The following is a 21,239-nucleotide window of genomic DNA, read 5'->3' as shown; positions in this document are numbered from 1 at the left end:
TCCTTTGAACTGGACTTTCCAGCAGACTCATGGTGGCATCAACTTTCTGCTCTCGCTAGTTGGTGGGGAAGAGAATGAAGTTGGATATCTGCACAAGAACAAGAAAGTAGTTTTATTTTTTCTATGTATTTATTTACTTTTTTTTTTTGCCATAAGGGCTTCATGACTGCACTACAGCAGGTGAACAATTTCTTTCTCAGACAGAAGGTGAAGAAGAGAAAGAGAGAGAGAGAGAGAGAAGCAGAAGGAGGAGGAGGAGAGATACCATAGCATTTGGTTCTACTGCTCAAGAAGCTTACCCTCTGCATAGTATTCCCAAGTGGTGGTGATCTTGGACTTGAGCCCAGGTCCCTATGAACAGTAGAGTGCAACATCTTCTGGGTGAGCTATCTCCCAGACCCATAAGTAAACAGTGCTTTGTGGGGCCAGGTGGCGGTGCACCTGGTTGAGTGCACATGTTACAGTGTGCAAGAACCCAGGTTTGAGCCCCTGGTACCCACCTGCAAGGGGGAAATCTTCACAACTGATGAAGCAGTGCTGCAGGTGTCTCTATGTCTCTCTCTCCCTCTCTATCTCCCTCCCCCTCAATTTCTGGCTGTTTCTATTCAATAAATAAATAAAGATAATAATTAAAAAATAAAAGAGTGCTTGGCTCCTTTTTCCATTCCTGCAGCATGGCCTGTTACACCCACTGCTCCTGCATCACCTCTAGTTCTGAGATTAGAGGTGCCTAGAAAACTAAAACCCAGAGCCCAGGCATGTCTGGTGTGCAAGAGGACAGCCTGAACACTTACCTAGAGAGGCTTCTGGGCAATCTGACTGCATGCTGTGAGCACTGTGAGGTGGGAGTTGTGAAGAGGGAGAGGGGGGAAGACACTCTGGAATGGTGACTGGGGTGGGGAGCAGAGGAAGAGACCAGATTGAAGATAACGAACACGGGGTCAAGGAACAAGGACCAACATAAGGATCCCAGTTTAAGCCCTGGCTCCCCACCTGCAGGGGAGTCACTTCACAGGTGTCTCTCTTTCTCTCCCCATCTCTGTCTTCCCCTCCTCTCTCCATTTCTCTCTGTCCTATCCAACAATGACAACATCAACAATAATAACTACTACAACAATAAAATAACAAGGGCAACAAAAGAGAAAGTAAATAATAACAAAAAAATTTTAAATGAAGATAACAAACTTTTCTCGGGCACTTTCTGAATGCCTAGAAGTAATCTAAGTATGCCATGCTTTAATTCATTTAGTCCTTTCCCAGAATCCCTTTGTGAGGAACTATTGTTATCATTACCCCCTTTAGATAGCTGGCAGAAATGAGGCTCGGAGACATAAAGGTCAGATAATATGAAGCCAATACTGAACTTCAAGTGGTCTGGCTAGGAAGGGGTACACTACTGTCCCTACCCCATTTGGTTAGCATAAAGCTCTGTAGGTTATCAGCCTGCATCAGGGTCACTGCAGTAGACTCGAGGTGGCATCAGTAAAGGCAGAAGGGGTACTGGGGTCAGTACACATCGTGAGAACAAGCCAAGTAGCAGTCCTGGACACCAGTCAAGAAAGAAGCCAAAAGCTATCAGCCAGGAACAACACCTTCTTCCACTTTCTTAAAATTTCATATAAGAGATTGGGGCCAGGTGGTGGTGCACCTGGTTGAGTGTACATGCTTCAATGTGCAAGGACCTGGATTCAAGCCCCTGTTCCCCCACCTGCAGAGGAAAAACTTCACCAGTGGTGAAGCAGGACTGCAGGTGTCTCTGTGTCTCTCTCTCTTTCTATCTCCCCATTCCTCACAATTTCTGGTTGCCTCTATCCAATAAATAGATAAATATAATAAAAACATTTTTTACATAGGGGCTGGGCGGTGGCACACCAGATTAAGCACACATAGTATAAAGCGCAAAGATCCCGGTTTGAGCTCCAGGCTCCTCACCTGCAGGGTAGTCACTTCACAAGTGGTGAAGCAGGTCTGCAGTTATCTATCTTCCTCTCTATCTTCCCTTCCTCTATCAATTTCTCTCTGTCATATCAAAAAATAAGTACATTAATTAAATGGCCACCAGGAGCAATGGATTCACAGTGCAGGGACAGAGCCCTGGCAGTAACACTGGAGGCTAAATAAATAAATATTTTTTTAAATAAACTCTACACTTTTGAAAAACATTATTAAAAATTTCATTAAGGAAATCAGGTGGTAGCACAGCAGGTTAAGCGCACATGGCATGAAGTGCGAGGACCGGACCAGCATAAGGAGCCCAGTTAGAAACCCCAGCTCCCTACCTGCAGGGGGGTCGTTTCACAAGCAGTGAAGCAGGTCTGTAGGTGTCTAGCCTTCTCTTTCCTTCTCTGTCTTTCTCTCCTCTCTTGATTTCTCTCTGTCCTGTGCAACAACAAGGGAAACAAAAGGGGAAAAAATGGCCTCCAGGAGCAGCATATTTGTAGCGCAGGCACCAAGCCCCTGTGATAACCCTGGAGACAAAAAAAAAAGTTCATCTAAGAGAGAAAACAGAATACTGTTCTGTCATTTTATGCAGTGCCAAGGATTGAACCCAGGGTTTCATGCATGGAAGGCATGTCTCTAAGCCACCTTCCCAGCCCCTAGACATCAACTTTTTGAGCTCTTCCTGTAGGCCAGGTATCATGGTAGGACCTTCCACATAGTTTTTTGTTCCACAGTCAGATCCCCCCTCTAATCTTTAGCTGTGCTTCTTTCAGAGGAACAGACACGGTTCAGGAAAGTAACCTATCAGAGACTGAAGTTCAGAGTTGCTTCAATAGCCTGCATGCTTTCATTGGCAGCCCTGGCTTATCCTTTCTGTGGACTGGTGTGATCAGAGGCAGGATTTGGATTTGCTGGGAGGGGGCTGGGTAGGGATTGCACAGATCACCTCCACAAGTGACCCTGTCACATCCAGCACACAGACTTAGGAGCTCAAAATGAAGCCACTTATTTGCTAAAAAGCAATCATAGTGGAGGCCAGGCAGTAGTAGCACAGTGGGTTAAGTGCACAAGGCGTGAAGCTCAAGGACAGGCATAGGGATCCTGGTTTGAGCTCCCAGCTACCCACCTGCAGGGGAGTTGCTTCACCTTCACTTGGTGAAGCAGGTCTGCAGGTGTCTATCCTTTTCTCCCCCTCTCTGTCTACCCCTCCTCTCTCCATTTCTCTCTTATTCAACAATAATAGCAATGACTACAATGACAATAACAACAACAACAAGGGCAACAAAATGGGAAAAATGGCCTCCAGGAGCAGTCAGTTCATAGTAAAGGCACCGAGCACCAGCAATGACCCCGGAGACAACAACAACAACAACAACAAAAACAATTGCAGTAACAAATTATTATTATCATCAACATCATCATCAGAGGATTTGGCACTTAGACTGACCTGGATCCAAAATCAGACTCTATCAGCTAATTCTCAGATTTTCATTTCTAGATGAGGATGGTAATGATTCCATTAGGTCCATGCTGGGATTAGATGAGAGCACAGAAAGTGTTGGTGGAGTCCAACCACATAGCTGGTGTCTAGTAAAAGGCTAACATTTCAGATAACAAACACAATGTAGCAATTCTCCACTCCTCAACTGGAATAGACCTACAGTGGAGCTTGTAAAACCTTGGGCTCTTTCAGGCAGGACTTCAATAGCTGATTTCACACAAAAAGATGCAACATTTGTGAAAAGGTATACAGGGCACTTCTTGAAGTATGCTTGAAATGATTACAGTGCTTTTTTCCCAGACTAATTCGTGCATGTGTGTTATTGGACTTTTGCCTAGAATCCAGGTTAAGAACCAGACTTAGTAAATGAGTAAATTGAGGACCAGTTGCCAAGCACTCTACAGATACCCATTCACTCTGAATCTAAGGAGCCTGAAGTCATTGCCTGTCTGGGAGAGAGGGTGTGCTTACTTTGGAGGGCTATGTGTCACCACTTTGCATAACTAGCAGTCAAGGACATTGCAACCACTTTCAGGCTCACCCCAATTGAATGATGAGGGAGTAAGGCCAGCTCTTGGTCAGGTGGGGGTGGTCCTCATATGGTCAGACAGGATGCTAGAGAATGAGTTGTGTCAGGGGGGCTGGCGGTGGCACACCTGGTAAAGTACATATAATACTAAGCGCAAGGACCAGTGGAAGGATCCTGGTTCGAGCCCCCACACCCCACCTGCAGGGGGGGATGCTTCACAAGTGACAAAGGAGGTCTGTAGGTATCTCTCTTTCTCTCTCTTCTATCTCCTTTTCTCCCTCTCAATTTCTCTCTGTCCTATCCAATAAAATGGGGGGAAAAAACTAGCTGCCAGGAGCAGTGGATTCACAGTGCTGGCAATGAGCTCCAGCAATAGTCCTGGAAGCCAGAGAGAGAGAGAGAGAGAGAGAGAGAGAGAGAGAGAGAGAGTTGTGAGTTGTGTCTGAATGTGAGGAAGTAGGGGGACAGGAAAGCTTTCAAAACCCTTCCTTAGATGATCTGAGAAAGACAATAACATCTTATTTATCCACTCACTTACTCATTCACCCAGCTAGCAACCGCTGAGCACCTCTGCATCATGACTAGGTTCTGGGCAGAAGAAGGTGAGTGAAACACAAAATTCTACTTTCTGGAGCTTTTTTTCCCTAGGAGGGGCAGACAAGTCATTAATAAAAGCATCAGCAAAGGGACAAGATGGTGTTAGAGAGTGGCAAAACCTCAGGGGCTGGGTGGTGACTCATCAGGTTAGGCACACATGTCACAATGTGCAAGGACCCAGGTTCAAGTCCCCAGACCCCACCTGCAGGGGGAAAGCTTTGCAGGTGTTGAAGCAGCACTGCAGGTGTCTCTCTTTCTCCTTCTCTATCTCCCCCTTCTCTCTCAATTTCTGTTTGTTTGATAAATTAAAAATTAAAAGAGAGAGAGTGACAAGGCCTCTCAAGTCAAGAAAGAAGGTGAGATATAAAGGATGGGGAAAGGAAAGGATGGTGGGGAAAGGAAAGGATGGTGTTGTTGGACAGAATAACCTTTCAGAAGTGGACCCCTGCTTTGAGACCTAAATGAAAAGAAAAGAAGTCCCTAGGAAGGAAAGACTTGTGTTAAAGATGCGATGTCCCCTCTTTCCAATCACTTCTCTCTTATTTCATTTAGCACCCTTGACTACTCTGTCTAAAACCAAATTGGTATGGATACCTGTCTGACCTGTATGCTAGTTGGATGGTCCTTCTCTGTTAGTCACTCTGCAGTCATTGTCCCATATCCAAGCCCAGTCTTCCATTAATGCCACATAGATCTACTAATGATGCCAGCACCTGTGTTAAACTCTAGATAACAGGGGCAGGGCGGTAGTGCAGCAGGTTAAGTGCACATGGCGTGAAGCACAAGGACTGGACTAAGGATCCTGGTTCAAACCCCTGGCTCCCCAGGTGAACAATGACATCAATAACAACAATAATCACTACAACAACAATAAACAAGAGCAACAAAGGGGAAAAAAATAGCCTCTAGGAGCAGTGGATTTTTAGTGCAGTCACTGAGCCCCAATTATAACCCTGGAGGCAAATATATATATATTCCAGATAACACCCACCCTCAACCTGAATGGCTCTGACATCTCTTTTCTTCTCTCTCTTTTTTTAAACTGAAGACAAGGGAAGTTTCTTTTTAAAAAATATTTTTATTTATTTGTTATTGGATAGATTCAGAGAGAATCTGAGAGGGGAGAGGGAGATAGAGAGGGAGTGACAGAGTGACACCCGTAGCCCTTGTTCACCACTCATGAAGCTTTCCCCAAGCAGGTGGGGAACAGGGGCTTGAACCTAAGCCCTTGTGCAATGTAGTGTGTGCATTTAACCAGATGCAACACCACTTGGCCCTGGTTCTGACATCTCTGACTAGTTCCCCAATTCACACTCAGCCAGTACCAAAAGAAATCACTCTGACGAAGGAAGGCTAGGGAGGGACAGAGAGGGCACTGGGGTCCTGGTGCATGATGGTAGGAAAAGACCTACCTGAGTGACAGTCTTTTGCAGACACCTATCACAGGGAGAAGAGTTGTGTCCATGTGTCAACTATATGGTAAACCATTAACTTCCCCCAGTACAGTAATAACAAAGTCCACAGTGTTTCCTCTCTTTGCCCCCTCAAATTCACTTGTGATTACCAAGTGTCAGTGAATGTAACATCAGTCCAGAACTCTGCATAATCTCTTTCACCCATACCCTCTGTATCCAATCAATCTCTTTTAATACCTCACACAACCCTTCTTTTTTCGTCCATCCCAGTGACACTGGATGAGGTAATCAGGTTTCAAATTCTGGTCCTAAAGCCTATGGGAGGAGACATCAAAGTAAACCCTGGTTATTGGCGCCTGCTGGGAAAGGAAGGGGGATCACAAACCCTGAGTCCTAGTCAACTGAACTTTGACAACTAGCAAACAGGTGTTCCAACTGACTTCTTGTGAATGGCAACAACAACAGCAAATAGTGACAGAAGTATAGATTTAGCACCAAACCCAGAAGACATCCTGGTGGTGATGCCTTAGGATGTATAGATCTGACAGCTTTTGTTGTATACCCAGCAATTCATTCAGAGCTCAATGCCAGCAGAAAAAAAAAATGACACAACTATTGAATACTATGAGCATCGGGGAAAATGAAGGTGCAGCTGTTTTCCCTGGTGATAAGACTTCAAGGTATTGTTTTGGAAAGGGAATTATAGGAACACTAATTCTTTCTCAGAAATGGTGGATAAGGAAGAGAAGAAAAAATACTGAGGAACTTTGAATGGCTCCAAGCAGAATTGTGGGTGTTTTGAAGAAACATCCTCAACATTCCTAATGACTGGGAGTATCCCTGGAGTTATAAAGTGAACCTAGGCAATAAATAGGAGGGAAAAGTAAAAAGGTAAAAATGGCCTCTAGGAATAGTGGATTCATTGTGCAGGCACCAAGGCCCAGTGATAACCCTGGTGGCGAAATAAAATAAAGAAATACACTATAGACAACAACAGCAGAAATCTTTTCTATGTACACTGCACAGCACCTAAGCACTTTATACCTATGAATTTATCTAATCATCACGGTAACTGTGAAATAGGAATTACTTGACACTGAGGTCCAGAAAGGGGAAATGATTCCCCAAGGCCACAGTCAGAGACTTTTAGCCACTCAGTCTTTTAGCCACTTGACCAAGCTGTGCCCTGTGAATAAGCAGGAAGGCCGTGTGGATGGGCAGTTGTGGCTTGGTCCAATATCAGAGCCTTGTCACTCAGGAAGTGACTGAGTTCAAGTTCCTGTTCATTCATATAGTCAGGCCTGGATATTGTGACTCTGGGTCATCCTTACTGAACCATGCTTGTGTCCGTTTTGGTCTGCCCTTTATGGTCAGGTCACAGAAAGGTTGTCATCCTTGTGACATCATAAGGAAATGACAAATCGTGATGACTTTCCCAAAAGAGTGACAATCACTAGGAGTTTCAGCTGTCAGAGAAGGCAGAGCTTTGAGGCAACCGTCAAAGGATACACATCTCTAAGCTAGAAGCATGACCACTGCAATAGTAGTCATGAAAGTTTTCAGGACATAAATACATCATACTTATGGTTCTGATGCCTGCTGTCTTATATTGCCCCAGTTCTTTTTAATTCTTCCACAGTTGGTATCACCATCTGAAATTAAATTATCTGTGCATTTTTCAATTGCTCATTGTTCGTCTCCCCTCTTAAAATGTAGCTCTGTGATGTCTGATTCTGTTTCTTATTTTGTTATGTATTTATTCACTTATTTATTTTATTTATTGCCACTGGGCTCCTCGATGGGGCTCGGTACCTTCGTGATAAATCCACTGCTCCTGGAAGCCATATTTATTTTTTTGTCCTTTCTATTTTTTACTTGACAGAACAGAGAGAAATTGAGAGGAGTGGAGAGATAGAGAGGGAGAGAGAAAGATAGATACCTGCAGACCTGCTTCACTGCTTGTGAAGTGTCCTACCTGCAGGTGGGAAGCCAGGGCTCAAACCCAGGTCCTTGCTCTTGGTAATATGTGCACTTAACTAGATGTGCCACTGCCTGGCCCCCTGATGTCTAATTTGGTACTGGATTCCTTTCCCTGCTGTTTTATATAGAGAAGACACTCAATAACCTTGGTCCTATTTAAATCCTATGTTAGTTCAGGTATAAATGTGTTGGGGGTTACTCCAGCCTACTACACACACACATACACACACGACCTTTGTACCTAACCAGGCAGAGATCTGTCAACCTGATTCTTCACAGCCATGGTAGAGGCTCTATCTGCCTTGGAGAATGAGCAGAGCTGTTCAGAAACTGTTCTCCCCACAAAGCTCTCAGGTCAAAAAGCTGAGGTGATAGATCAGAAGAGCCATGGCTAGGTAGAGCTACGCTGGGTAGGAGATTGACTTCAGCTACTTTTCATCTAGAACTGCTCCAGTCTAGTCATTGGGTTTGATCAAGCCTCAGAGACTACCAGCCGTAACTCTTAACAGTCTGAAAGTATCTGAAAAACTTAGGTTTATCTCCTCACCCTTAATATTTTTTTTCCTGAGACTCTTTCACTCTTCCTGGCTTATTGTACGCATAGAAAACCAAATTTAAACCACCTGTTTATTCTCAATCACAGGAGAAGGAGGAGAAGGGAAAAAATAGACATTTTTTTCCTATGTTATGTGGAGAAACTGAGTCCTGAAGAGGTTTTTGTAACCATTAATTAAGTCCCACATTAATTAAGTCCCACAGTGAAGGGGGATAAAGGGCCTCAGTATATTGCCAAAGGCTGTTACTTCACCATTCTCAGTTGATGTTAGTCTAGAAAAACCAAGCTGGAAATGAGGTAATTTTTTTGTTTTGTTCTGATTTTTGCTGTGAGTTGCTTTTCAGTCTACACCCAGTTTGCCATGGATAGAAGTCAGAAGTTCCTTTTCATAATGATCCTGGGTCCATACTCCCAGAGGGACAAAAAATAGGAAAACTATCAAGGGAGGGGATTGGATATAGAGTTCTGGTGGTGGGAATTGTGTGGAATTGTACTCCTCTTATCCTATGATCTTGTCAATATTTGCATTTTATAAATATTTTTTTTTTTAAAAAGAAATTTCTCTTCACCATACTGGGCTCTTTCTGTCCTCACTAAAAACTAATAATAAAATTATATTATTATAAATTAGAAAAATATACAATGAAGCCTTCTGGGAGCAAATTCATCTTGGGGTGTTTAGAGTAGAAAATCCACAGGGTACATCATCTTTCTCCTGTTTATACTGACCAATCGCTGCTTAATCTGAACCCAATTTGCAACATAACGTACCTCCTTGAGTACACACATTATCATGTGCAAGGCTCAAACCCCTGTCCCCAACTGCAAGGAGGAAGCTTCATGAGCAGTGAAGCAGGGGTGCAGGTATCTCTTTTTTCTGTCTCCTCTTCTACCTCTCCTTTTCTCTGTTTATCAAATTAGAAGGCAATACAAATAATTGAATAATAAAGTCTCTGTTACATTAAACATTTCTTCTTCACTGGGAAGAGTAGGAATGAAATAGGCTGAATGAGAAACCCACCCTATCACATGAGATTAAGGAGTTACACAGAAGCCAGTACTCCCATTGTCTGCACCCCAAAGAATTTTGGTCCATATTCCAAACAAGGGAGAAATGATAGGGGGAAGATGACCAGAGGGCTCTGAACTCCAACTCCATCATGACCCAGAGAGAGGAGGAAAGAAGGAAGGACATTCTGTAGTAATAAGTATAGATGTAACTTGGAATGGAAGAGAAGATGGAACCATGAAAAAAACAAAGGACAAATATATATAACTATAGACATATAGTTACAGAAATAACAGTCAACCCATATAGCTTCCAATGGTGGGAATGGTGACATAGGACTCTGGTGGTGGGAACAGTATAGCATTAGACCCCTATTATCTTATAACTTTGTAAATCAATATTAAGTCACTAATATTAAAAACAAAAAACAAAACAAAACAAAATAAATATGGCAGGGTTGCCTGAAAGCTGAAAGCTGAAAGGCAGTGTGCAAGGCACAGGGCAGGCCCTCTTGCATGGTCCACAGGCTCAGTGTTCTTACTCCCCGATGCTACAAGCCCATCCACAGGCACCTGACACCTCATCTGCCACATAACTTGCTTGGTCGCTGCCATGACCAATCCAATTAGCAGTGGTGTCAGACTGTTTGAGACCAGATCATTCCTGAGCCATGAAACAGTTAAGAAATATCCTGCCCCACTAGCTGCTGTGCTCATAAAGGTAGTTCCACGTGTACTTCCTTGTGGCTTCAGACGGGCAGACGGGCAGGCGGTTCACTCACTAGCTCACACCCAGCAGGGAGAGAAGGCAGCAGGAGGCAGGACCCGCCACCTTCCATGCAAATCACCCTTGCCTGGGAGCACAGCAGGACTCCTCCTGCTGCTGCTCCAGGGCCATGCTCCTGGGGAGGCCCTGGGGAAGATGCAGCCCTGGGCGCTGCGTTCTCTTCCTCATCTTGGCACTCCTGTGCGATGCGTTGGGTCTGGTCCTTTTGCTTCTGGGCATCTTGGCGTCACTCGACTACTGGGACTTCTTAGTCTACACAGGAGCCCTAATCCTGGCTTTCAGTTTGCTGTTCTGGATCGCCTGGTATTCCCTCAATATTGAGGTTTCTCTTGAGAAGCTGGACTTGTAGTTTGGCCTTGGACAGAGGAGAAGGAACTCGGACTCTCAGATTCCATCGGCAGCTGCCTGTGAACCTGGAGATATCTTGCAGCAGCAGTTGGAGAAGTGGGGACTTGTTGACACTGCCACCCAGAATGCCCTGCTGGGGACCCGGTGAGTGTATACAAGACATGCCAGGTTGGGTAGCTGACAGCAGAGGCAGGCAGGCTGGAGTTTTCTAAGATTGAATGAGCACACGCCTTCAAAGCTACACCTCAGCTTCGCCGACCTAGCATCCAGCCAAACCAGTGGTGGCCAGAGGCAAGAAAGATTTTCTGAAACTCCAGGGATGGTCTTGCTGTGTCCCTTTAGCTTGAAACATGGGAAGAGAAACCCCATCCTGATTCTCTGCTGGAAAAAAAAAAAAAAAAAGCTCTTTAACTCTAGCACATGATGGAAAGTTCCCCAATAGCCACTGGTGTCCATGCATGGGTGGAGGGGTGCAAGTCAGCCTATGCAGGAGGAAACAGAGCAGAACTCCTTAACATGACCTTCTCAGTTACCACACTCCCTGAACCTGCCCAGGTGGGATACTCCGGAGGGGCTCGGGTCTACCTTTCTGTCCACTAAGGGTATACATACTCCTCTCCAACTGTGCCCCCACTCCTACCCTCCTCACCTAGACCCCCATGCACGACTGCCACAGTCCTGAGCTAGCCTGGGAGACAGACAAACATCCAAAGACTCAGCTGATGGTTTCACCTTCACTTCCCAGGTGGGCCAGAAGTTCAATTAACACCACGAAAAGACCCAGGAAGCAGAAAACACTGCCATTTCTTTTCTTTCTTCTTTTTTTCCTTTTTTTTTTTTTTTTTGTCTCCAGGGTTATTGTTTGGGCTCAGTGCCTGCACCATGAATCCCCTGCTCCTGGAGGCCATCCCCCCGCCCCGTTGCCCTTGTTGTTGTAGCCTTGTTGTGGTTATTATTGTTGTTGTTGATGTCGTTCATTGTTGGATAGGAAATCGAGAGAGGAGGGGAAGACAGAGAGGGGGAGAGAAAGATAGACACCTGCAGACTTGCTTCACCACCTGGGAAACGACTCCCCTGCAGGTGAGGAACCAGGGGCTCGAACAGGATCCTTACACTGGTCCTTGCGCTTTGCGCTACATGTGCTTAACCCGCTGCGCTGCCGCCCAACCCCCTGAACACTGGCATTTCTGCAGAGACATAGATAAAGCTGATTTGTACCCTCACTGAAATCAGAGCCCAGGTTGATTATCCTTGCTCCTCAAATGGGAGAGAACCTGTAGTCATGCAAAGCCAGGCATACCCCCTTCTCCAGAGGGGGGAGGGAGGTGTGTAAGAGCCAAGGCCACTATTGGATGAGGAGGAAATGAGTTATGTCATTTCTTGAGAATTTTATTTGATCCTGGGAGCTAAGAATACAATTTGCAGTGGTTTCATCAGAGTAGGGCAAACCTATTACTGGCAGATGATAGTTAAGGTCCATGAGTTTCACTTCGAATATCACCCCCCCACACACACACCCTGGGTGACCCTGGGTAGTATGGATCATGCTCTGAGCCTCAGTATTCTCACCTGCCCTCCATCCTGCAGTGATCACATGGGTAAGACACGAAAAGGCTCTTTGCAAACAATGTAGCTTTTAAAGAGTCAAGTCCTATTACTAAAAATAGAGTACAAAGTGAGTGAACTGACTCAGAGTCCAGCTCTGGGATCCCATGGTGTTCTTCAAATTGGTAAAAGTGGGGTGTCAGTTTATGCTTTGCATGCTAAAGTTTCAAGGCTAGAAGGAACCTCTAATTTGCTTGTTCTGAAGTGTGTGTCAGGCACAGTGCAAGGGGTTACGGGAGTTGTCTATTGACCTCAGGGAGTTTCCCATATGGTAAGAGACAAAACATTAAAGAAATAGAGAGGGGGTCAGTGGGTTAACTGCACAGGGCGTGAAGCGCAAGAACCGGCACAGGGATTCTACTTCGAGCCCCCGGCTCCCCATCTGCAGGGGGGTCGCTTCATAAGTGGTGAAGCAGGTCTGCAAGTGTCTATCTCTCCCCTTCTCTGTCTTCCCCTCCTATCTCAATTTCTCTGTCTTATCCAACAACAATGACAGCAATAACAACAATAATCACTACAATAACAATAAACAACAAGAGCAACAAAGGGGAAAAGATAGCCTCCAGGAGCAGTGGATTCTTAGTGCAGGCACTGAGCCCCAGTGATAGATAACCCAGGAGGCAAAAAAAAAAAATGGGGGGGGAGTAGGGTGAAGTGGTGCACCCAGTTGAGTGTGCTCAAATGAGCACACACAGTTACCATACAAAAGGACCAGGGTTCGAGTCCCCACTCCCCATCTGAGGGCACAGGGAAGAGCTTTGCAAGCAGTGAAACAGGTCTGCAGGTGTCTCTCTATCTCTATCTATCTATGTCTATATCTCTATCTCCTCTCTCCATCAATATCTATCTGTCCTATCTAGAAAAAGAAAGAAAGAAAGGAAGAAAGAAAGAAAGAAAGGAAGGAAGGAAGAAAGGAAGAAAGAAAGAAAGAAAGGAAGAAAGAAAGAAAGAAAGGAAGAAATAAAGAAAGAAACAAGAAAGAAAGAAAGAAAGAAAGAGAGAAAGAAAGAAAGAAACAAGAAAGAAAGAAAGAGAGAAAGAAAGAAAGAGAGAGAGAGAGAGAGAGAGAGAGAGAGAGAGAGAGAGAAAGGGAAAGGGGGTAAAAGAACCGCAGGGAATGGTGAATTCATAGTGCTGGCACTGGAAGCCCAGCAAGGAAGGAAGGAAGAAAGCAATGTAGGAAGGACTGCAGGAAGAAAGGGAGAAAATGAAGGAGAGAGGGAGGGGATGATGTCCAGTTAGAGAGATAGCTCACCCGGAATGATGCTCGTTTTACCATGTAAGCAATCCAAGTTTGAGCCTGGCTCCCACCAGGCCAGAGGGAGATTTGGTCTGTGATATCTTTCACTGTCCCTCTATTTTATTTATTTATTTTCCCTTTTGTTGCCCTTGCTCTTTATTGCTGTTATTATTGCTGTTGTTATTGATGCCATCGTTGTTGGATAGGACAGAGAGAAATGGAGAGAGGAGGGGAAGACAGAGGTGGGAGAGAAAGACAGACACCTGCAGACCAGCCTGTGAAGCGACTCCCCTGCAGGTGGGGAGCTGGGGGATCGAACCGGGATCTTTACGCCAGCCCTTGTGCTTCGTGCCACATACGCTTAACCCACTGCACTACCGCCCGACTCCGGGTCCCTCTATTTTTATCTGGAAAAGTTGGCCTGGAGTGGTGATGCCCTGGCAGTGACAAAAAAAAAAAAAATTTAAAAAGGGAAAGTGTAACTAATGAAGGTACAGTAACAGGTGAGGACTAGGTAGAAGGACATCACCCCATGGAAATGTTCAAGAGGGAAACTACAGGGTTTTAGAGGTTAGATAGTGACTTGGGCAAGCAAGGGACAGAGGAGAGCAGGGAGACTGCAGAACAGAAGACAAGGATAAGAGAGGAGAGGGGGCCCGTGATATGCAGTGACTAGATTGGGCAGAGCCTTAGGGATGATCTTAAGGATTTTTTCTAAATCCCTTTTATTACCCACACTTTACTACTTATTTAATAATGGTTTAAAAGATTATGAGGTTACAGGTATATGTCAATAGTTCCATACCACACAAACCACCTAACTTCTATTACCTCCCTCCCCCAACACATACACCACCACCACCACCACCATCAGCACCACCCCAGACAGCCTCTATACTTCTCAACAGTCTTTGAAACAGTTTGGCTCTTCCTTTCATTAACTTTTTTTTTTTTGCAAGTTCATATGTTTCAATTCTCTATAATTGGACCATTATGTTAAGAATAGTAAGAATCTACCAGGGGCAGGAAGAGAGCATTATTCTTAAAGCCATTCATAGACTTAGATGTCAGAGATCCTAGATTGAATTCCCACCACTACCAAGAACTGACCAGTGATCGGGCAAGAAAAACGTTGCTGAAGAGACGTAAGCAGATGAGGACATAGCACGACTGGCTCTACATTTCCATAGTATCACCCTAGACATAAGATTGTTCTTAATCACCAATCCTAGTCCATTTAGAGACCCAGTGAGAGGCTCTTTTCCCTACACACATACTTCTATCCAACAGTGGTAGCCCATTGGTAAAGAGCAGATCTAGACATCTGCTTTGAATCCAGTTTGTTCCATACTAGCTGTGTGACCTGGGAAAATTACTTCACTTCTCTGTGCCTGAATTTCCTAATCTGTGAAATGGAGATATTGCTGCAAAGAGTACGTGTTTCAGAGGATGCTGACAATACCCCTGCCTCAAAAGGAGGTTGTGCATATTCAGTGAATACATGCTTGGGTTTTTTTTTTTTTTAAATCTTATTAGTGACTTCATGTTGATTTGCAAGATTATAAGATAGCAGGGGTATAGTATAATTCCTCAAGTGTTCCCACCACCAAAGCTCTGTGTCCCTATTCCTGCCATTGGAAGCTACAGAAGTTCTCCCAAGGTTGCAGATATGGTCTACCTATAATTTCAAAAACTATCTGTCTGTATTTGTATCTATTTGCCTTTTTTTTCCCTGTGGTCCTGTCTACTCTTGCAATTAACACCTACCCCTATTAATACTTCTGAATATCCTTTTCTCTTTCCTCTTCTCTCTGTGTCCTGATGGAATTGGAGTTCAGAGCCCTCTGTTAATGTTCCCCCTGTCACTTCTCCCCCACTGGGAGTATGGACCAAAATTCTTTTTGGGATTCAGAAGGCGGAAGGTCTGGCCTCATGAAAGTGCTTTTCTGCTAGACATGGACATTGGCAGGTTGATCCATAGCTCTAGCCTGTGTGAATAAATATTTGTACAGCACTCCATGAGTAGTGACTATCAAAACAAGGGGCACTCCATTAAGCCCCTGTCATGATGCTGTTAACTGGTATTTTTCAGAAGGTTGAGTCTTTGCTCCACAGTCAGCATCCCTGAAAACACTATAATGGATTTTTCAGGGAGTTCAAGCATCTAGAAGCAAAGGAACTTGAGAAGTTGTGAGGCCTACTGTATTCTCCATTGAATACAGTTGTACAAACACCACATATGCCTTTTTCACCACCACCCCCCAATCCCAGATTCTTCGGCAAGCTCAAAGTCAGATGACCCATTCACCTGACTCCCCTGTGGCCCTCCATGCCCTGTAATTTCTGAGACTGGCCTTGAGTGACAAATTAGTGTGGACTGGATCCTGCTTGTCTTTCAGGAGGTTACTGACTTGGAGGGACTGCTTACACTCTGGTAGCTTTGGGGAAGGCATTTTACTTCCCCACCTCCTTTGAAGAATAACATATTTCTCTGTGGCATACAGGGATTTGTTCCCCATTAGCAATTTCAGACTATGCTTTATGAAGGTCCCTTTGGGAGATCCTAGAGACGCTGGAATGGGAGGAATAAATAAGCAGGAACCCATCCAACTCACAGCACACACACACACACACACACACACACACACACACACACACACACACACACACACACGTGCCAGGAGCAGCTATGTTTTCCATGATATTAGCCATTCAGCTTACATGTGTTCTTGCCAAAAGTATGAGACACAAATGAAACAAGTAGATTCAGGTGTGCAGATAAAAGTTTTAATGCAATAGCCAGGGTAAAGTGAGAACATCTGTGGGGGTCTTAGAAGCCCATCCTAGGACAGGCTCATGGGCCTTATAGGATCAGGGCTCTATTTAGTCACATGATAAGTCTTGGGTTCATTGATGTATTCAGGTTTCCCTTGATGTTTAAGCCTCAGAGGAAGACCCTTGAATATGTCCGGTACAGACAGAAGCAAAATAATTTGTTTCTGTTCCCATCATGTCCCCTTTAGTCTTTTTCAGCAAGGTGAGCTCTTCCCATGAGGGTAGGGGTCAAGGCCTCAGTATATGTCCTTCAGTTCTGAGGCTGAAAATATTGCAGCAAATGGTCTCGTCTCAGTCTCTTTGCATTCTACGACCTTTTGCCAGGTGCTATATCTCTGGTATAATCTCTATAGATATGCATGATTTATGGTCACCATGGCCATAAACTGGCAGAGCCTGTTCCCTAATTCTTAGAGTAGGGTCAAAGGAAAGAGAGCCAGGCTCTGAATTCAGAGGCTGATGCTACCACTCCTGGATTGTCCTTTAGAGTCTTGGTAACATGATTTTGCTAGGACAAACTGTTTTGTTCCTTACTATGTGAGCTGGGGGCAAATTCTTCACCTTGCTGTCCTCAAAGGCCCCAGTTCACCCCAGAGACGAGCAGGAATACATCACGTTCTCATGCATTCTTTTCTCCCTCTCCCTCTCCCTCTCCCTTTCCCTCTCCCTCTCTCACTCTCTCTCAAGATCTGAAGCTTGTACTGTTTCCAGAGAGTAGCATAGCCACTAAATAGCACACACACACACACACACACACACACACACACACACACACACACACACACACACAAGCATATCCTGCCGTCATTGCACACGCATCCCCGAATCTCCCCACGCCACACACACAGAACCCTCACATTCACATGGTCTCTGTCCTACGTCCACACATGCACACACACTGTCTCACAAGCACACCCTCACATTTGGCATGTCAGAAAGATACACACAAACAAGCATACACCCTCACAAACACACCCACTCCCTAGCAACCAAAGCCAAAAAAGCATAAAGAATTTTGCCCTGAGCACTGGAAAGTGAAACTTGTTCTTCAGCATCTGCTTTTTCTGAAATACCACTCTCCTCTTGCCCAGAGGAGGTCATTAGGGACATCTGCCCAGCCAGTTCAGAGAAGGGTAAAAAGACCTGCACAAACCCTCAACACGCCATGCCACATGTAAGCATGGTACTGGGACACATATATCTCTAATCTCTGGTGGAATGTTTAATTGAACAGAAGAGATAAATCAAGAACACAGTACCTCAATAAAGTACATGGGTTAAGTTTTGCATAAGATAAGCAGTTTCGTGCAGGCAGTGGAAACAGAGGGGAGGAAGAGACGGTCCCAGCCAGGTGGGGCAGAGGACTGTGTGTGACTTCAAGCCATCTATCCTGGCTCCTGAGATACAGTAAGAACATGACCTGCAGAGATGGCATTTGGAGAGAGCCCTCAGGAAATGTTACATAAAGGAAAGAATGGAAGGGCATCCCAGAAAGGGCAAGCGGTCGCCTGTGCCAGGGCGTTCCTTATGGAGTGTGGAAGATGTTGAATTGTATAACGTGCAGAGTGAGCTAAAGAGGAAAGGCCCAGGGCAGGGAGACCTGAAAGCAGGTAGCAGATAATAAGAGAGTCAACTGGAAAGATTGTGCAGGAGAGGAATGGAGATGGTGTGAGTGGAAAACAGACAGGACTGGCAGGACACCTGGGCTGGTCTTCTGCAAGGACCTGGTGGCGGCAGGTGGCAGGTTCCCCTCCCATGGAAGGACGGAGATCCAGAGAACACAAATTGAAATGAAATGGTGCTTTTTTTTTTCACTTTGAACATTAAGAGTTCAATATGCAAGTAGTATAAGCAGAACGGCCCAGCTGAAGTTCAGTGTACAAATATTAAACCCAAAATGGAGTTCACACATGGCGATGGAGGCAGAGGTTGGAGACCAAACTATCCATGAGATTGCAAAGTGAAAAAAAAAGGGAGGGCAAGGCAAAAAGAGGGGATAACAGGGTGTGGAGGAATGAGCATGAGAGGAAGGAACCCCAAGATTCTCTGAAGGAGATACAGTACACAATCTCACTTTATCCCTGTAGCAATATCACGAAGAAATAGTATCACCATTGCTACTACTGTCTGTCCCCCTTTTACAGACAAGGATATGAAGAAATATAAAAATCTAAGAAATTTGTCCAAAAGAAATACTGACTGATAAGGTCAGATTGTGAAACCAGGTGTGCCTGGCCTATTGTTCTTTTTGCTTAGATTTGACCAGGGCTTGCAAACTACAGCACTTAGGTCAAAACTGGCCTTCCTCCTGTTTTGTTTTTGTAAGTAAAGTTTTATGATCAGGCTCCTCCTGTGTTGTTTATTTTATGTTGTGACAACACCACTGATTAATTACAAGGCACTATATGGCCAGCACAGTCACAATTATTTACTTCCTGGCTTCTTAAGTGACTGACCCCTGGTTTCATCCTGATTATTTTTCACAGAAGCTGAATTCAGAAACCGAAGCCAACCATGCCTGTCTGGGGATAATGAGAAAGGAAAGCAGGTTGGGAAATCTAAAGAGAATCAATAGCCCATTAATAGTAAGAGAGATACGCCATGTTCATAGTAAAAAGAATGAAAGAAGGTAAGATATCAAGAGTGAGGGGATGCTGAGCATCAGAGCTTCCAACAAGGTTTGAGCTCAGGGAAAGGTACCAGAACTTGACAATGAACCTTTAGCTGAATGATGGTGCCAAGAATCCATCTAGTCGTGTTTAAGAAGAGGCTATTAAGTGGATAAACAAGCTCAGATTAATGCTACAATGAAAAAGCTGAAACCTATGGCACGGCAGATTTGAAACATGATTTTTTTCTTCAGAAAAGATGATTGAAAATGAAGGAGGGTAAAATGGAAAAGGAAGTTGAGAGGAGGAAGCCAGCTGAAAAGGGGGGAGGGAAACAACACACACACACACACACACACACACACACACACACACACACACACACACACGGAAGGTTTAAGAAGTGATGAACAGATGTCTGGCTATGTCCAACTTGGAGGCAGAGGTCTAGCCTAAAGGCCCAAGTGAGAGATTAGCTTTACCAGCATGGAATGGTGATTAGAACAAACTAAGATTTGATGGTTGATGCTTCTGTGCTTATTGGGTCAATTACTGATTTCCGTGACAGTATTTTGTGTTCATAGTCCCGTGGGTGGGGCTTTCTTTCTTTCTTTCTTTCTTTTTTAGTTTTCCAGCATTATATATTTATTCACTGTCCACATGAATGGTGGCTGTGGTGAAAAATCTGACAGAACTTTGGTATCTTGCAGTATGAAAAGAGATCTAAGTTCCATTGGTCTACGTTCTAATTACAGTACTAACATCTACTCTGTGTTTGACATTGAGCAATCCATTTAATCCTAAGCATCAGGTTTCTAATCTATAAATAGGAATAATGTTAGCAATTAACTCATGGGTATCTTTAACCATTAAATATAAAAATATACACAGTACTTAGGATAGTTTTGACCACAGATGACGCTGAGTAAATGCTAACTATTGTCATTGGATGCACCTTTCAAGTGCCTGTTTCAGTGATAAGAAAATTAAGTCTCCAGCACTGCTTCACTAGTGGTCCATGGCAGTGATGTTGGGGCAAAGGGCAGTACTAAAGTTCAAACCACCTGAATCCAACTGACTCTAAGATCTCTCCTTATTTCCCCCACACAGAGACTGAAAATGGCATATTCAAATGTCAGGCTGACCCATTCCACCTTTCATTCACAACAGGTTCCATATGATAGAGAGGCATCAAAGCAAGAAGATGCCCTCTCTTAGCAACACATCAGTTAACAGTATCCAGAAGCAACCGGAAGCTGTGCGGTAGAGATATCACACCACCCACAAGGATGTTCATCAGTCACCAAGAATGCTAGGGAACCACGGGGTTTCAAACTCCATCAAGCAACCCTCCATTGGACGACCACCATCACTGCTAGTGTCCCCTGTGTTTGAACGGGGCCTGAAAAACCTTAGAAGTTCTCTCAGTGGGGCTTTTAAGGCAGCACCTGAACGGTGGCCTTAGATACGGAAAGAGAAGCCCTCTGCCAATTCTCTTATCCACGTCCTTTTGAAAAACCAGCAACTGGAACCAAGCACAAAGCATGAACTCTCCTGCCAGCATGTATCACAGTATATTCAGGCTACTTCTACTCTTAGTCTTTTGGGATAGATTGTGTGGGGCCCTGGAGGCTCCACCTCATTCATTTCAACCATCCGTTGGCACATGGTAGCCTATGTTTTGAAATGTGGGCAGTGAAACCAAATGCCCAGCTGAATCTGTGAGATGCCTTGTCCCTCCTTGGGTGCTGTGCCCTAGCGAGGCAGCCTCACCCATTGGCACAGCCAAGGCCATACAAGTGTCTCACACTGAACTCTTAGTTAACTGAAACCCTCAGAGAACTTTTCAGACAAGCAAGCCAAGCCTCTGCCATGCCTTTTGATCTTGAGAGCAGGATTTTATTTATTTATTTATTTTAATTTTTTTTGTCACCAGGTTCATTCACTGGGCCACCTCCCTGACAACCCACCAGGTTTATTATGACTGGAATTTCCTGTGCCTGCACAACTCCACTGTCACTCCCAAGACCTTTTGTTTTTATCCTTTCAGATAAAAAAGTGAGAAACACAGAAAGACAGAGAGGAAGAAAGATTTAGCAGTGCCACTTATGAAGCTTCTCTGCTGTAGGCACTTCCGTGCAGTGACTGGGTTTTGAACCTGGGTCTTTGTGGATGGTCAAATGTGTTTTCTACCTCCCTGTCTCAGGATTCAAATTTTGTCTTAACTCAATTACTTCTAGTCAAATGCAACCCTCAGCAACACTGAGGATCCACTTTCAGAGGCTTGT

At 44.6% G+C, this 21,239-nt stretch overlaps 1 protein-coding gene across 1 annotated transcript; it reads left to right on the top strand.

Moving 5' to 3' along the window:
• The first annotated feature begins 9,879 nt into the window (after positions 1-9,879).
• TMEM238L (transmembrane protein 238 like) lies at positions 9,880-20,089 on the top strand. The gene is made up of 2 exons (XM_060202463.1): positions 9,880-10,806; positions 20,062-20,089. The coding sequence occupies exon 1, from the start codon at positions 10,424-10,426 to the stop codon at positions 10,661-10,663; it is 240 nt and encodes a 79-aa protein (XP_060058446.1). The 5' UTR covers positions 9,880-10,423; the 3' UTR covers positions 10,664-10,806; positions 20,062-20,089.
• The last annotated feature ends 1,150 nt before the right edge of the window (positions 20,090-21,239 follow it).

The sequence above is a fragment of the Erinaceus europaeus genome, chromosome 12 (genome assembly GCF_950295315.1).
Source record: "Erinaceus europaeus chromosome 12, mEriEur2.1, whole genome shotgun sequence".
Classification (NCBI taxonomy): Eukaryota; Metazoa; Chordata; class Mammalia; order Eulipotyphla; family Erinaceidae; genus Erinaceus; species Erinaceus europaeus.
The sequence above is the reverse complement of the archived record's forward strand: the minus strand, read 5'-3'. Positions and strand labels throughout refer to the sequence as shown.